This window comes from Octodon degus, unplaced genomic scaffold (genome assembly GCF_000260255.1).
Source record: "Octodon degus isolate 3935 unplaced genomic scaffold, OctDeg1.0 scaffold00079, whole genome shotgun sequence".
Taxonomy (NCBI): domain Eukaryota; kingdom Metazoa; phylum Chordata; class Mammalia; order Rodentia; family Octodontidae; genus Octodon; species Octodon degus.
In genome coordinates, this window is record NW_004524655.1 from 7,790,383 (window position 1) to 7,807,617 (window position 17,235).

Here is a 17,235-nt window from a genome sequence, read left to right on the forward strand (position 1 = left end):
CACTGTCTCATCCTGGGGTGTGCTGCTTGCCCCTTCCTCATTAGGAGTATATCCTTTCTGGATCATGGGGATAGCAAGCATAGAGTCAACACCTGAGTTCTCTCTCTCCTCCAGAGACTTCTTGGATTCCTCAATGAGCTCCTTCACAGCCTGGGACAACACCCCATCCTCCAAAGCCTCTGTGGATGGCACAGACGTCTGGGCCAAGGCCTGCCTTTGAAAGCCATTCTGGATCAATGGGATGACCAGTTCCTTAGGGGCTTCTACAGGCTTCACACTCTGCAGCTCCTTTCCTTCCACGATCTTCAAGAAATCTTTTTCTTCTGGGGCCGACCCCATGCCGTCCCCTGTAGCCGCCAGTCGCCTCCGGACAGAGGTGCGAGTGAACCCGAATGAAATTGGGGCTGCGGAAGGGGCAGCAGGCTCCGCAACCTCCTCTTCGGCATCCGCCATCTTGCTCCCTGTCTTTGTGATATTTAATGTATGGATCTGATTTATTTCACTTAACATTATGAACCATTCACCTACAAATGCTTGAAGGGTATCTTTCTTTGAGTATTCCACTGTCTATATATGTCACATTTTCTTTTTCCATTCATTGGTTGACAGGCATGTCGGCAGCTTCTAAGATGTTGCTATTATGAATTATGCTGCTGTAAGCAGGGGTGTATATATATCAGTGTAGTATGTTGTGTATTTCAAGAAGACAGAAGTATAGCTGGGTGAAATGAATATTCTATTTTTAGTTGGGTTTTTTTTTTTTTTTTTAATGTATTTGGTTGTTATAGGGTCTCACAATGCAGCTCAGGCTCATGGTAATCCTGTTTTCAGCCTCGCCTGCCCAGCACTGGGATTACAGGCATAGGCCACTATACCCAGACTCTGTGGCTGGCTCAGCCCACCCTCGGGGCAGGGCTGGCACAGTGGTGCCAGAGATCAAACTGCAGTCCCTGAGCTTGCCTAAGCAGATGCTTAGTCCACTGAGTTATCTCACCAGCTCCCTTTTTTGAGTTCTTGATGATAACCATTTTTTTCTGGGGTAAGATGGAATGTCACATTTGTTTTTGTATTTCTGTAATGGCCAAAAAAGCTTGGGGTTCTTTGTGTTCAGAAAGTCCTTGTCTTATACCTGTCTCTTCAACAGTTTATCCTGATTTATCTTCTAGTAGATTCAGTGTTTCTATTTTTATATCTAGGTCTTTCATTTAGATTTGATTTTAGTACAGGGTTAGAGATAGGTCTAGATTGATTATTCTGCATGTGGATAACCAGATTTCCTACCACTGTTTGTTAAAGAGGGTATCTTTTCTCCAGTGTATCAAATATTAGGTGGTTAAAGGTACATGAGTTTGTTTCTGCATCCTCACTTCTGTTCCATTGATCAACATGTATGTCTTGTGCCAGTATTATGCTTTGCTCTTCTTACTCAGTATTGTTTTGGAAGTTCTGGGTTGCTTTTGAGTCCATATAAATTTTAAGATTGCTTTTTCTAATTCTGTGAAGAATGTTGATATTTTCATTAGGATTGCATTAAATCTGTATATCAGTTTTGGTAATATGGTTAGTTTAACAATATTGTTTCTGCTTATCCTGGAACAGGATAGGTGTTTCTATATTCTGATGTCCTCTTTGATCGCTTGTCACTTGGTTAATACCTAGGTCTTTTTTTTTTAATTTAAAAAAAACCTTGTGAATGATATTGGTCTTTTGATTTCTTTCTCACTGTGTTCATTGTTAGTATACAGGAATGTTGTTGATTTTTGTGTGTTGATTTTGTATCCTGCTACTTTGTTGAATATTAGTTTCAGGAATCCTTGTGGTGCTTTTCAGCAATAAAGATATGTGTATCTACAGATGTATCCTTTTTCTTTCTTTCTTGATTGATTGTTCTAGCTAAAGTTTTAAGTACTGTTTTGAATAGGAGTGGTAACAGTGGACATCCTTGTTCTTGATTTCAGGTTTCCCCTCAGTTAATATGATATTGGCAATGGGTTTGTCATAATGGCTTTTCTCAATTTGAGATTTTTTTTGGGGGGGGTGGGGGTCATAAATTGGATGTCATTAAAGTCTTTTCCTGTGCTTATTGAGATGATCATGTTATTTTTGTCTGCTTCTGTTTATGTGATGCATTCCAATATTGATTTTTATGTGTTGAACCATCCTTGTATCCCTGGAATGGAGCCAAGTTGATCATGATGTGGTGTGATATTTGAATTTTAAAAATTTTTACTGAAAACAAATAAGGATTTTTATTTGCTGTACATTCCGCTCTTCCTGTGATACTTCGCTTTGGATAGTCTATTCCCCTGGGATTGACTACCTCAAACATGACCCTGGATAAGGGACAAAGCGAGTAGTCCCTCAGCTGTGAAAGGACACAGGAATTGTCAAGGCTGAGAGTAAAATAAGGTGCTCAGATGTGTACTGCCTACCGCTTTAGTGCTGCTCAGTGTTGCTGATTTGGCAGTGATCTGTTCAGCTTTGAAACACAAAGAAGGGGAAGCGGAGCTCTGGCATTGCAAGTAGCAGGGGAGAATGCTAAGGCAGAAGAGTGTCTTCACGTGGTGCTAACACAGCCACCTCAGTCAACACAGTTTCTGTGACCCACACAGAGCTTCCTTCAGATTCTTTCAACACATGCCCCACAGTGTCACGGTAGAGGGTTTGATTACTCTGTACCAGAGTAGGAAACCTTCGCTTTAGTTCTTAGTTTAAGAATATACACAGGGCCGGGGAAATGGCTCAGTAGAATAAGTGCTTGACTGGCAATTGCAAGGATCTGAGTTCAATCCCTGGTTCTGCAAAAAAAAAAAAAAACAGGTTTTTTTTTTACTTCCTAGTGTGAGCTCAGACACTGTACTTCAAAAGAAACACCCAGAAGCACTTTGTTTGAGACAAAGTCAGGGGCCACTGATTTAGCTCAGCTTCTCATACTACCACACTAATCAAATCTAGAGCTGTTTCCTTTCTTCCAGAAGAAAAACAAAAACCAAAAAAGCAAAATGAATCATGGCTCAGAGCCTCCTTGAGTGCTGACTAGGAGTGGCTGCTTGGTTTCCTTCTTCTGTAACTTGGGTAAATCAAATAAACCTCTGAGATTCATTCTATTTACATTCCTAGAACAAAAAAATATATATATTTGAGAAATTATTATTCATTATTGACACTGTACTCACTGAAAAAGAAAAGTTTGCTCCATAACTCCCTATTGAAAACTAACATTAAGGGGGACCCTAAATACAAATCAGGTGGCCAGCATAGTAATGGGGATCTTAGTGACTTAAATTGAATCTAGTAGGGAAGTATCTTAGGTAGAGACAGCTAGCATCTGTGACAGTCAAAGCTAGTAGGAATGACTCAGTGTTCTTCATCAGAGAAAAGGCTGACATCCAGAATGCAGTAGCCATTTTCTGTAAGAAGCTTTCTTTGTTCCTAAGGAGATGTTGCACCTGTCCTTTTTAGGGGTGGTGGTGGTTCTGGGGATAGAACCCAGGACTTTTGCATACCAGTGCAAGAACCTTTTTTTTGGTGGAACTGGGGATTGAACTCTTGCACTTGCCAGGGAAGTGCTATTCTACTGAGCTATTTCCCGGGCTCCTAAGAATTCTTATCACTGAACCACATTTTTAGCCCTGTTTCAGACTTCATTTCTTTTAACTTTGAAAATAGTTTTTCAAAAATTTCAAAATCTCCTTCTCCAGTACTAAGACTGGTTAATTCTTGAATATCTAGATCATCTAACATGAATGTGCAATGCTATCAGCCTGGGGATCTGCTGTATTAGATGCATCACCCTGATGGTCTGGGAGAGATTCAGTCCTGCCTTCTGCTGGCAAAGGGGATGCCCTGAGTGACAGTTGCTGTTTATCCAGTGCTATGGTTTATTCCAGCCAATGAATTGAGAAAGCTACAGCCTTGATTTCTATTATCCCTCATCACTGTGTTGGACAAGACATTGGAGTTCGAGGCTTGTACAATTTTTTTTACTCCTATAGATTCAGGAAATCATTGTCCTCCCCGAGCTACTGCTGGGTTCCAAGCTTGACCAATTCAAAGCCACTTTTGATGTACCATTTTTGAGCTTTTTGTTGGTTTACTCCCATCTTCACATACTCTTACCACAGACCAACATTATCACTTCTGGTACCCTTGCTTCTGCCAATGGAAAGCATGAGGAGACACTGTTGAGTTCTGACATTTGTGAGCTGTCAAAGTATACTACAAATGCCTAGATGGACTGCAGTCTCTGTAGTGACAGGGAGTTTCATTGGCACCACACATAGATTGATATCTGCTGAGTAGTATGTATGTATGTATGTATGTATGTATGTATGTCTTTATGTATGCATTTTTTGTTTTTTTGAGTCAGGGTCCTCACATGCATTTCAGGCTGGCCTTGAAATTGAAGTTATCCTCCTGCCTCAGCCCCCCAAGTGCTGGGATTACAGGTATGGGCCACCATTCCCAGCCTGAATAGTATTTATTATCAGTGGCCCAGGAGTAAAATCTTACAGCATTATTGGAAGTGATTTCCATAAGGTGATCATCTATTCTCAGGAACAGGGATGTTGAAATCTAGATGTTGAACTAGCCAGTCTCTAGCAAAGGTTGAACAGCTGCTGGTGACAACCAGCATGCAGCAGAATGTATAATGTTTGGTGATAGCTGGTGCTGCTGTCCATCAACCCTCCCCCACCCCGTCCTCTTCATTCTCAGCTGCCAGTATCTTGTTGAAGATTTTTGCATTTATGTTCATTAAGGAGATTGGCCAGTAGTTTTCTTTTAGACCTTATTTTTACTGGATGTTCTTAGTTAGGCTGTTTATCTCCCAAGTAAATACATTTTATTTTATTTATTTATTTTTTTTGTGAAACTGGGGATTGAACTCAGGCCCTTGTGCTTGCCAGGGAAGCGCTTACTCTACTGAGCCATCACCGTGGCCCAGTAAATACATTTTTTTTTCCAAAATTTTATTGATAAACAGCAATGAGACAGTTTCAAATCAAATCGGAAGTACAATTTCAACAAATAATACACTGCATATATTCTTCTTAGTGGTTAATTGCTGTACAAGATGCAGACTTGAGATCCTATTTACAAACACCATTAGAAATCATTCTATTCATTAAGAGAATGCAACTATATATCTATCCTAACCACTTTGAATACACAGATACAAAATGGACATTCATCGGTATACCCCATTTTTTCTAAGTTCTGTTATTGAAAATTATAGGTGTGTAAACTCAGCAAAATATTCTAAAAGAGTCCAGTAGCCCATAATAGCATTGGGTCTTCTGTTTAACTGGCAGTGTCAGAAATTATTGACCTGAGTCCCCCACAGCTCAACATAACAACATGGCTTTACTTCCTATATTTCGTCTTCATACTTTTCTACTGGATGGTTAAGACCAAGGTAAAGCAGGACCTGTGCAACAAGGTCAGTGAAGGTGACCTTTTGGTCTGAGAAGGTCAGTGAAATCCCCTCAGGATTTATCCTGAGATCTTGTACCTCAGATTGTAGAACCTTTGTCAGTGCAGCTATGTGGATGAGTCATGGCCATTGCTTGGCCAATGTGCTCTCTGTGAAAGCCTGAGAGAGTGTTTTCTCCCCATGTGACTCTCCTTAGGCACACTCTACGTCATCGATCACTTTCCTCTTTGGTCCCATAATCTTCTTGATCAGAAAATTTGGGGCACTACTGAGGTACCTGATGTTACAGTACAAGTTCTCCTATGTCCTGAGTCTTAATTGACCTTAGAAGGTTAGGGCCAAAATGTTGGCTTTCCTTGTAGCCCTCCTTTTTCTCTAATTTTGGTCTGCAAACTTAGGTTGTTAACCATCCAGAAGACAAGCTTATTGTTATTATCAAACGATTTAGGCTATCAAGCTTAACCTCACTATCTCACTGCATTTCAAACATCTTAGGCATAATAAGGAACAGGTATTTTTCATCAAGTATTGATATATTGAACTTTAAGTCCCTACATAATATGATAAAAAACATTTAAAAATTAGATTATATTTTAAAAATAGGATAAAGAATTCTGTACTTCTCATGTTTGCACATAAGTCCAAAAATCTCACCATATACAACCTTGAAGCAGGACAGTCCCACAATATTCTTTTTCCTGTCTCTTGCTTTCATTCACAACCCCCTTCTTCTTGAACATCCACCTACCCGAGAGACATCTTAGCAGTAACTGGCATGTCATGACAAGCCGCCCATATTCAGAATACCACAATGACAGGCACTCCAAACATGAAACCACTATTACAAATTACCATCTGCAGTGCAGTAGCTTAGTTGACAGGTATCAGTATATATAGTTAGTCAGGGTGAGAATCTTTCCAATTAACTGCTAGATTAAAGAATCTTCTGAATATTCTCAGGATCATTGCCTTGCTCATCTTTTACATATAACTGTATGGCTTGACATTGTCATGTTTCCTAGCTCATCTCCTTTCCCTCTCCTGATTAGTTAGTCCTTGAGATCCTGCTTTCCTTTTACTTGTATTATATCTTTCTATTTGTATTTCTTCTTTGGAGTTCTTATATTACAGAGACTATTATATTTACACGTGTGTCTGGTTTATTTCACTTATGAGTATATGTTCAAGTGGCATCCACTTCAATATAAAGGCTTGCAGTTTATCATTCTTAATAGCTGAATAATACTCCATTGTGTAAAAATACCACATCTTTCTCAACTATTCCTCAGGTGATGGGCATCTTGGTTGTTTCCAAGATTTGGCTATCACAAATTGTGCTAGCCCAGTAAATACATTTTTAATTAATTTTGTTTTCTTAGATGTAAGGTGTTATGACTATCAGTTATCAGCTTTTTTATTTTAATTTGAACATAAAGCAGCATCATATTATCTGCTTATTAAAGATTCATTAAGATGCTTGCTTGATAGTCAACTCCTACCCTTTATTTCTTATTTTGGCCTCCAGTGCTGCCTAAATAACTTGGGCAGGATGACAGCTGTCCATGTTTCTGAGATAGAGGTTTTATCTCAGCCTTTAGAGCACAGGTTCTCATAATTGAACCTGTGCTTTCTGCCTTTTCTCCATTGTACTTCAAAGACGTTTCAGTTTTGTTTTAATGATGCCTGTCCTAGGATAGTGCCAGTCTTATTAGAAATACAGGTAAAATGATAAAGTATACCCTTTGGGGGGTGTTGTTTGAGACAGGGTCTTGCTGTGTATTCAAGCTAGCATCAGACTCAAGGCCATCCTTCTGCCTTGGCTAAGTATTGGGATTATAGTTGTACACCACCTGGCCTGGCTTGGTCAGTAATTATATATTTTATAAGGGCTTACGTAAGGTTTACAATTTCCACATTTTGTGGATGTTAAAAACCACATTGTATTGTTTCTTATTTGAAGTCAATTTATTTAGAAACTTTTCAACATTTCTTTGATTTATTTACTGAATGACTTTCTGCTACATAATATCCCTCTTTATGAGATGATCTTGTAATTGCAAAGAAAAGGTCCAGTGCAGTTTTAAGAATTTGTTACTTAAAAGGCCTAATGAGCAAGTAACTTCTCCAAGGTTGAACTATTCTATGACATGACATTTAAAATCATACTTAGTGTTTTCTTTGGCTGTTGTATTAGTTCATTAATTTTTCATTTATTCTTTTTGATGTAATTGAGAATAATGTGCTTTTTTAAAGGGGGTATTTTAGTTTTCTAATTTGTGGTTTGATTAGCTTGGGACTGGAGATCTAACAAAGTAACACATAGGTTTGATGGGATTCTGATAAGCATGGCATTGAATCTGCATCTCAGTTTGGGGAGTATTGCCATCTAAAGTTAAGTCTTTGATCCATGAATGGCTGTTCATTTGTATCTTTTCATTTATTTGTACCTTAATTTCTTTCAGTTATATTTGTAGTTTCAGTTTGCAAGTTTTTCACTCATTCAATTAGGTTTAATCTTAAGTGTTTTACTTTATGATGCTATGTGAGTGGAATTTTCTTTTTTGGGTTGTTTGTTATGAACATATAGAAATATAATTGAGTTTTGAATGATGTTGCATAGTAACTTTGTGAATTTATTTCTATTATTTTAGTGGATTCCTTATAATTTTTTAAGTCTAAGATCATGTCATCTGCATATAGTGATAGTATTACAACTTTCCACTTGGAAAACTTGTTTTTTCTTCCTCGTTGCCCTGGCTAGAACTCATAGTACACTTGTGAGTAGAAATGGCATGAGTGGGCATCTTTGTCTTTTTTGACCTTAGGGAGGAAGCATCATTCATCATTCAACATTGTGTTAGATATATTTTTGTTGATGCCCTTTATTAATTAGAGTGAGGAAACTCCTTCTGGTGCTCTTTTGGTTGAGTGTTTTATGAGAGGATGTTATTGTCAAATGCCTTGTCTGTGTCTGAAATGGTCAGTTGAGTTTTGTTTCTTACTCTGTTGATATATGCTACATCAGTTGGTGTTCAGCTATTGATCTAACCTTGTATTCTTGGGATAGACCCCATGCCTTTGATTTCTTTGTACATTGCTGGGTTTGGTTTGCTAGCATTTTGAGGGTTTTTGCACCCATATCACAAGATATTCTACAGTTTTCTTGTGCTACTGGTATCAGGGTAATACTAATCTCATATAATTAGTTTGGTGGTGTTCCGGTCTTTTTGTTTGTTTGTTTGTTTGTTTGACATAGGGTGTCACTGTGTAGTTTAGGTGTCCTTGAACTGACAGTATAGCCCAGGTTGTCCTCAAACTTCTAGTGAGCCTCCTGCCTCAGCCTCCCTTGTCCTGGAATTACAAGTGTGTGCCACCATATCTGGCCATATTTTTTAGAAGACTTTGTGGAAGATTAGTATTAATTCTGTAAATGGTTGATAGACTTAAGTGGTAAAGTTATTTGGATCTGGACTTTCTTTGTCAGGTATTAGTTTACATTCTTTTTTTTTTTCTTTTCCTTTTGTGTTCTTGACAAGGTTTTGCTATGCAGTTCAGGCAGGCCTCGAAGTCACTTTGTAGCCCAGCTTGGCTGAACTTGCAGTGATCCTCCTGCTTCAGTCTTCTGAGTGCTGGGATTACAGGACAAGTGCCACCACGCTTGACTCTTTAATTCTTATTTAAAATATTGTATTCTTTTTATAGATAAGAAAACTCATTAAGGTTAAGTAATATGTAACAAGTGACAGCTAGGATTTTAATGCAGATTATTTTATGCTAATTACTAGGAAAATAGTAATGCATATTTATTGAATGATTAGTTATGTGATTTAATTATAATTATATTGAATGCTGTAACTGTCTAACTTCATGTTACTATCCCAAACCAAGTGCTTACCTTTTTTTTTTTTTTTTTATTTTTTTTTTTTTTTTTGTTGTTGTTCCTCGAATGCCTTCGGGGCACTTTTGGCCAGCTGGAGAGTTGTGAGGTTCGAACTCCAGCAACCTGAGGCTGACAGCTTTGTGGAAGCAGCCACTTAAAGGACTGAGCTGGGGCCAGGCCCCCCCCAAGTGCTTACTTAATGATCACTTAAACTATATATGCATTGTACCTACTTTCAGATAGAGAATATGATATAGATTCAGTAACTTGCCCAAGTGAACTATGGCTGAGAAGTAAATGTGCAGCTGTACTTTTCACTCATGTGCTGAATCTGCAGCTTGGGCTCCTAATTGCTGCTCTCCATTGTGTGCCTTCTGAAGCTGAAGGGCCTGAGGTAGTCTGCCCAGCAGAAGCGGCAGTGCTGTATGTGGACATTTGAGCTCAGGTCAAGTTTGACCTTGGGTGTGAATGGGCTCACATGGCCCTTCAAATTCTATTGCAAGATGCCCGGTCCTGCATAGCACAGTGGAAGACCCGGCTTTTCCCCTCACTGTGCTCTGCAGCTAACACTTTACTCAATGATTGTAGAAAACCCAAAACCAACCTCCCCTAAACCAAAAACCACCAAAACACCTCTATGTTTTTCTGTTAGATGTAGTTAGAATGAAAAGAAGTAATTATGCATAATGTGAGTATAACCTTTTAAGGTATTTTAGTTAAGCCAACCAGCAGAATTGTATATCTTTCAAAGGAGACAAAGTACAGATTTGTTTTAACCTTTGTATTTTTGACTGGTAGGTGGTATATAGCTTACTGGAATAAACAGGAAAATGCCTCTGTTTTTCAAGTTAGAGGCTTTCCTGTATTGTCCATTCAGGTTGAAAAATAAGACAGGGATGGTGGTGCATGCCTGTAATCCCAGCACTGTGGGAAGCTGAGGAGAATCACAAGTTTTACCACAATCTGGGTAATTTAGCAAATTAGCAAGACCCTGTCTCAAGATACAAAATAAGGGATGAGATATAGCTTAGTCTGAAGCACAGGGTTTAATCCTCAATACCAAGAAAAGAAGGGTGGGAAGTGAGGGAGAAGGGAGAAAAATAAGAATTTTAGGGGATAGGGAGATGGCTCATAGAATGAGAGCTTGCCTAGCAAGCACAAGGGCCTGAATTCAAGCCCTGGTTCCGCAAAAAAAAAAGAATTATGAGCTTTAAAAGCCAAGGTGATACCTGTGTTGGGGGGGGGGAGCATTGAGTGGTGGAGCTCATCAAGTACAGTGAAGTCTGATCTCTGCAGGATACAGTGGGTAGGATTTTGGTATTGTGACCCCCAGGTGGGAGCAGCAGGGTGCTGGAGGCTCCCGTGTAAGAAGCTGATTGTCAGTGTGGCAGTCTGGTCACTCCTGACTTCTGCTGGAAAGAATACAGGCCAGTGCCCTGGTTATGCAGCCCTGGGAGGAGGAAAGTCTGTAAGTCTGGTTGGACTTAATGCAGGCCTTCAGTCCATTTTGTCTGTACCCTTCTCTCCTATATCTCTTTAACTACACAGACTTTCTCTTCTGAGTGCTCTGGGGATTCATAGTGGGCTTGGTGTTCTTAAGTGCTTCTGAGATGCTTACCCAAGTGGAAGAAACTCACATGGTCAGTTACACGTGCATCACAGCTTTCTGTCTTGGAAGATTTCGCAGTCGTGTTTGCCTCATTGCAGGCTCCATTCCCATTTTCTTGTCTGTTGATATTTGTATTTGCTTTTGTTCCTTTACTGTTATTTTGCTAGAATTTCAGGGGAGGAATGTTGATAAATAGCATTTGTATTTCTTTTGTAAATTACTTCTTCATGTAATTTACTTATTCTTTAGTTATATGAATTTTTAAGAACTTTATATATGAAATTTCTTTTAGGTATGCATGATTTTTTTTTTTAAATAGTACTGGAATCCAGGGCCTTTACTTTTTTTTTTTTTTTTGTGATAGGATCTTTTTTAATATCACTTAAGTTGTCAGGCTGGGCTTCACCATGTAATCTCCCTGCGTTAGCTTCTGAGAGTACTAACATAGGTAGATGCCACCTTACTCAATTGAAGGATGTTGACTCTTTGATATGACACAGTATTTTTTTCTTTTTGTTAGCTTACCTACTTTTTTGAAATTAGATCTTAAGTATGTTGCCCAGATTGGTCTTGAGCTCTTGAGTTCAAGTGATTCCCCTGTCACCCTTTCAAGTAGCTAGGAATATAGGCCTGCACTAGTGTACCTGGCTGTTAACTTATTTTTGAAACATTTGTGGAAGATGCAGGTAAGGAGTCTAGCTTCTGTATAGAATGGTTGTGGAGAGATAAATCCTGAGATCAGCTGGCTGTATACCTTGGCTTTCCTTTTGGCTTTTGCTATCTCATGGAAGCTGTCTTATCTACGTGCTTGATAAGAGTTCACTCTGTGTCACAAATGAAGGACCTGGCTAAGTGTAAGCATATAATTTGCCATCTCCTTTACTAAGTATTCAGTATTTATGGTCCTGTAGTCAGCTGGAAAGTTCTGGCAACAGCTGTGCTGAGAAACACGGGTACTCAGTTGCCTGCCAAGGAGTCTGTTGCTTTAGCCCAGCCGCATGCCCCAGCTTTGGAGAGAGGCCACTTTTGCACATGCCTTGGAAGGGTAGAAGGAAGCACTGGCAAAAATAAATTTTCTCTGCATTTAGCAGTGGGCTCGTGGGCTCAGGGCCATGAAGAAGGAAATTAGAGGGAAGGAATTAGCAGTAGCCCACCATGTGTCCCAAATGGCACAGGTGGACAGGTGTTAGCTCTCTTCTCTACATGGAGATCTGATTTTCAGCTGCGTTGTTGAGGTTTGGTCATGTTCCAGTTCCACTTAGGTTTTGCCTAAGCTCCTTCTCTCCTTCCTAATCAATTTGAACAGAATATCCTACAGTAACAGATAGGAAAATTGCATCAGATACAGTGTAGGAAGCCTTAGTCAGGTGGAGCCTGGTGCTCCTAAAGCTCAAAGCTTTCAGTGCACATGTCTGTTGGGAAGTATAGTGGAATTTGGAGTCAGAAGTGGCTGTGAGGAAACATAGAAACCTAGCTAGCTCTCTGCCACCCACACTGCCCCTCGGATTTCCTCATTAACTTGAAGTGGTTGTGCTTGATCACTCTGAAGAGAAAACCCGTCCTAGTTTCATTTCACCTCCAGAATAGTCCTTGGATTTTTCCTTTCCTCTGTCCAGTTGCCATGTCATTCCAGGCCTGCTTTCCTGTCACACTTCCTGGCCCATACCTGGCTTTTAGCTTCTTCCTGTCTAATCCCTCTAATATGCTGCTGCCTGACTTACTGTCATCATGAGGAGAGCTTTGATCACTTTATTCCTCTTACTCATTTAAATACCTCTCCTTTTTCTAAGTCTTGGCTCTTGATCCATTCTATGGCCTTGGGCTGGTTTTTCCTGTTTTTATCCATGTGCCATTTAGCACTAGGAAGTCTGGTACTGAGGTGCCCTGATAATTATGCCTGTCTTAAAAGGAGGTTAGAAGATTCTTGAAGACAGAGTGGCTTTTTTTCTCTTGCATTTCCTGCTGTGCATAGTCAGTCTTGTGGAAACATTGGGGAGCAGGCATAGTTCTCACATAGCAGAGTGCTGAATTTGGGGGAAAATGTTTAAAAAGTGAAAAATTACCTTGGCAGGCCAAAGAGAGAGCCACAAAATTATAACTTGTTCATGGACTTTTTTCAGCTTCACATGTATCATAATTTCACTTTGGAGTTTTCTTATCTTTGAAAGGAAAAGGAGTTGAATGAATTATCTGTCAGTTTCTACCCAACCCAAAAAAGCTAATTTTCCTTCATTCTTTGCTTTACTTTTTTTTCTGAAATTAAAATTGTTGAGCTGTTTTTGGATGTTGAGTTAGAGATTTTTCATTTTGTTGTAATTTTTTCCCTGACGCATTTACAGTTTTCTTTGGGTCTGTGCCCCTAAAAGAAATTTGGATTTGCATTTTGGCGGCTACTTAAAAGAGTAGACAAATGCCATGCTGTTCTGCTTTTTTGACTTGAGTTCTTTATTTGGACAAGTAAAACTGTCAGTTAGGTACATAATTCTAATGTAATTCTTGCTCCTCTTCTATAGACACAATGCGGCGAGTGGTACGACAGAGCAAGTTTCGGCATGTATTTGGACAAGCAGTGAAAAATGACCAGTGCTATGATGACATCCGGGTTTCTCGTGTGACCTGGGATAGTTCCTTTTGTGCTGTCAATCCCAGATTTGTTGCCATAATTATAGAAGCAAGTGGAGGTGGAGCCTTCCTTGTACTTCCTCTGCACAAGGTGAGTTAATTGGAGCTCCTGTTCTGTGTGACATCCTTTTGGGAATCTCCATATTTTTTGGCTAATAAGTTGACAGATTTCTATAAATTGTATGTTTATAGAGATTATTAGGCTGATAAAATTGAAGTTAAATTCCCATATGCTCTCCTAACCACATCAGCTTTTCTTTAACAGGATCTGGAAAGAGTGGTGACCTCTGTCATGGGTGTGTCCTTGTGGATTTTTTTAAAAAACCTTTTTAAAATATATTTATTTTGTCTTTTTTTTAAATTTTATTTATTTACTTATTATTTTTTAATTTATTATTATTTTTACATTCATTTATTGTGTGTGTGTGTGTGTGTGTGTGTGTGGCCAGCTCAGCCCATCAGGGGGCGGGGCTGGCTGGCATGTGGTGCTGGGGGATTGAACCGCGGTCCCTGTGCTTTGCCAAGCTTATTCCAAGTAGGTGCTTTAGACCACTGAGCCATCTCTCCAGCCCTATTTTGTCTTTTTGAGAACAGGGTCTTAGTATGAAGTTCAGGCTGGCCTTGAGCTCACTTTGTAGCCCAAGCTGGTCTCATACTTGTGACAATCCTCCTACCTCAACCTCTCAAGTGTTCTGTTAGTGTATTTTTGCAATAATAATAATTACATTTATTTCAGGGAGTTGGTATATAGACATACTGCGTTTTAATCAGTTTTACTTCCCCTTCCCATCCTTACCTTCAGAAAAGATTACAATGAAATGTGAACATAGATAGGTGTAGGAGTTACATGATTTGGTTTGTAATCATCCTGTCACAAAAGATTTTTTGTTTTGGTACCAGGGATTGAACTCAGGCCCTTGCACTTGCCAGGCAAGCGCTTATCCTACTGAGCCATCTCCCCAGCCCAGAAAATAAGTTTGTGATCCCTGAGCTCTTATGATGAGGGGTGAGTGCTAGTGATGATACAGATACTAATCACATTACAGCTGTTTCCACTCTGCTTAAAAACAGTGGGGGAAGCAGACCCGAATGCATATTAGGGATGCATTTTCTTGTAATGGGCTTCAAGATTCTGAAAGTGACCCATAAGGTGGATTTTCTGTCAGAATAGTGTTACTTATTATATTTCCCCCTCAGGAAAACTTCCAGTTCCCTTGTAATTTTCTGTCAGAGCTGCTCTTGCAGATCTTACTTTAATATCTTGAGTTTTACTTTAGTGTCTGGGTTAAGATGATACTACACCAAAGAAACCTGTTTCTCTAGAAGTAGACACATGCATGCTTTTTTGTCTTCTTGAGACAAAGTCTCATTGTATAGTTCAAGCAGTCCTTGATCTAAATATGTGACCCAAGCTGGCCTCAAACTTGTGGCAATACTCCTGCTTCAGCTCCCAAGTGCTGGGATTACAGGCATGTACCACCGTGCCTGGTTGAAGTGGATGCCTTTGTAAAACAAATTTGATTCATGTTTCTAAATGTACTTTCTTATTGGTGAAGGAAATTTTTTTTTTTTTTTTTTTGAAACTGGGGATTGAACTCAAGCCCTTGCCTCAAGCCAGGGAAACGCTTATTCTACTGAGCTATCTCCCCGGCCCCGGTGAAGGAAAATATTTTTGTAAAATTGAAAATTTCTTCAGTGATACTAAATAATGCTGAACAATGAGAATAATTAAACATTTCTACTTTTATTTCTATGCAGAAAATTTCTGTTGAATGGCAAACAACACACTACACTGTGTATACTTAACCTGAGTTTGGGGTGGGAGTTTGAACTAAACATCAGTTGCATTTGGCTCTCCAGCCTTTTAGTTTATTCCTTCATTAATAATAAGCAGCATTTAGAAGTCTGACTGTCTGTTATAGAATGGCCAGCTAAGAAGACTGCCACAGTTTGTCAGCTGAGGTCAGGCGCTGGAGCATCGTGATCTGTTCTGGAGTTAAGAGGTTTTATTTCCCCTTTTATAAACTAAGGGATAATTTAAGACATTCTTTTCTTCAAAGAAATGGAACACACCAATTAAGAAGCCCAAAATAAACCTTGAGTGGCTGATTTTCTACTGAGTTCACACAGTTCCCTTCAACTTCTACATCCACAAAAGGTTCTATGAACCCATCTTTAAGTTTTACAAACAGCAGGAAATTTGAGTTTTATGTAACCATTCAAAGGAGACTCTATGCAGTTCCTAAGTGGACTCTTAAGACTTGGGTTTCACCTTCATTAAATGGCTTACATTTCTTAAGTGTTAGTTTTAGTATTATTTTGTTCTTTAGCTAGCCTTAGAGAAATTAAAATAAGTCATTTGAAAAATTATCATTAGTAAGTAAGATAGGCACGATGACACACACCTGTAGTCCAGTCTGAGGTATAGAGTGTCCCTGAGTTCAATGTCCAGTGCTGGGGTGGGGGTGGGGAATTAGCATATTTTGGATTTTATTATTGGCCTTTGGGGGAGTCTTCCTTTTTTTGCGGAACCAGGGGTTGAACTCAGGCCCTTGAGCTTGCCAGGCAAGCACTTATTCTCTACTGAGCTATCTCCCTGGACCCTCCCTCCTCCTTTTTTTGTGCTTTTTTTGTAGTATTTTAGGAAAGGGTCTACAGGGTGGGTGTTCAGGGTCTCACTACTAGATCAGACTCCTGATCTGCCTGTTTATAGCCTCCCAAGAACTGGGATTACAGGCACAAGCCGCCAAGCACAGTCTTAATTGCTGGTCTCAGCATGCCCCAGGGGTAGGGCCTTGCAGGCCTGAGGATCAAACCCTGGCCCCTGGGCCTGCCTGCAGGCACTTTAATCCACTGAGCTATTTGGCCGGCCCCCACTCCATTTTTTTTGAGACAGGATTTTACTGTAAAGTTCAGGCTGGCCTTGAACTCACTTTGTAGCCCAGGCTGGCCTCAAATTCATGGCAGTCCTCCTGTCTTAGCCTCCTGAGTGCTGGATTTACATGTGTGTACCACCATACCTAGCTGTGTCACACCTTTTGCTCTTCTATTTTTCTCTCTGCAACGTGGACTGTCTATAAATGTGATTTTTTTGCCTTGATAATTTTAGATTGTCTCCTTTCATTCCCAGTTATAAAATGATTTCTGATGGCAGCTGATTTGGTACGTCAAAATTCAGCAAGCAGAACACTTGTTCCATTATTTTCTCATTTTGTATAACATAGCTTTGTAAAATGGATGCTTTTTTTGTTTGTTTGTTTTTTTAACTTTGGCTCATTTTCCACCAAAGTCAAGGCTAAGCTCCATAAAAAGGAATGGTCTTGTCATCCTTCTAGACAGTTCTGTGCTCTGGAGCTCTCAGAGTGATCTAGTGTGGTGGCAAGGCCTGGCTGTGAGCCCGAGGGTGTCAGGTGATGCTGCCTTTCCTCCTCTTAAGATGCTGGCTTGTTATGGGGGCATCAGTAACTGTAGAAAATAGATCTTCCATATTTTCAGGAAACCTACATTTCTGTGTACTTTATGAGGCAACTCAGATATCTTATTATTACCTACCTTGTAAATATTTGGTATGATCATAAGTATTTGAGTAAGGATTTTTTTTTTTTTTTTGGAACTGGGGATTGAACTCTGGCCCCAATTTTGCATTTTTTACAGGTGATACTTGCTTGTTTATATAAGTGTTCTTTGACC

The 17,235-nt window shown here is 39.6% G+C and overlaps 2 protein-coding genes and 1 pseudogene across 3 annotated transcripts in view; 1 reads left to right on the top strand and 2 right to left on the bottom strand.

Moving 5' to 3' along the window:
- Positions 1-456, bottom strand: part of LOC101577055 (G-patch domain and KOW motifs-containing protein-like) — a 1,723-nt gene extending 1,267 nt beyond the window's left edge. The window contains exon 1 of the mRNA XM_004636349.2: positions 4-456. Within this exon, the coding sequence (XP_004636406.1) occupies positions 4-453 (450 nt within the window). The 5' untranslated portion in view covers positions 454-456. The remainder of the gene's footprint in view (positions 1-3) is intronic.
- The window catches only part of Coro1c (coronin 1C), an 87,806-nt gene that overhangs the window by 22,222 nt on the left and 48,349 nt on the right, over positions 1-17,235 (top strand). Inside the window, exons 1-2 of one of the 2 annotated variants that reach the window (XM_023720925.1) lie at positions 12,876-12,894; positions 13,437-13,636. In XM_023720925.1, coding sequence (XP_023576693.1) covers positions 13,442-13,636 — 195 coding nt within the window. In that variant the 5' untranslated portion in view covers positions 12,876-12,894; positions 13,437-13,441. Of the gene's footprint in view, positions 1-12,875; positions 12,895-13,436; positions 13,637-17,235 lie in introns of those variants that run through there. The other variant, XM_023720924.1, reaches the window with a different exon arrangement.
- On the bottom strand, positions 3,598-4,682 carry LOC101577461 (annotated as a pseudogene).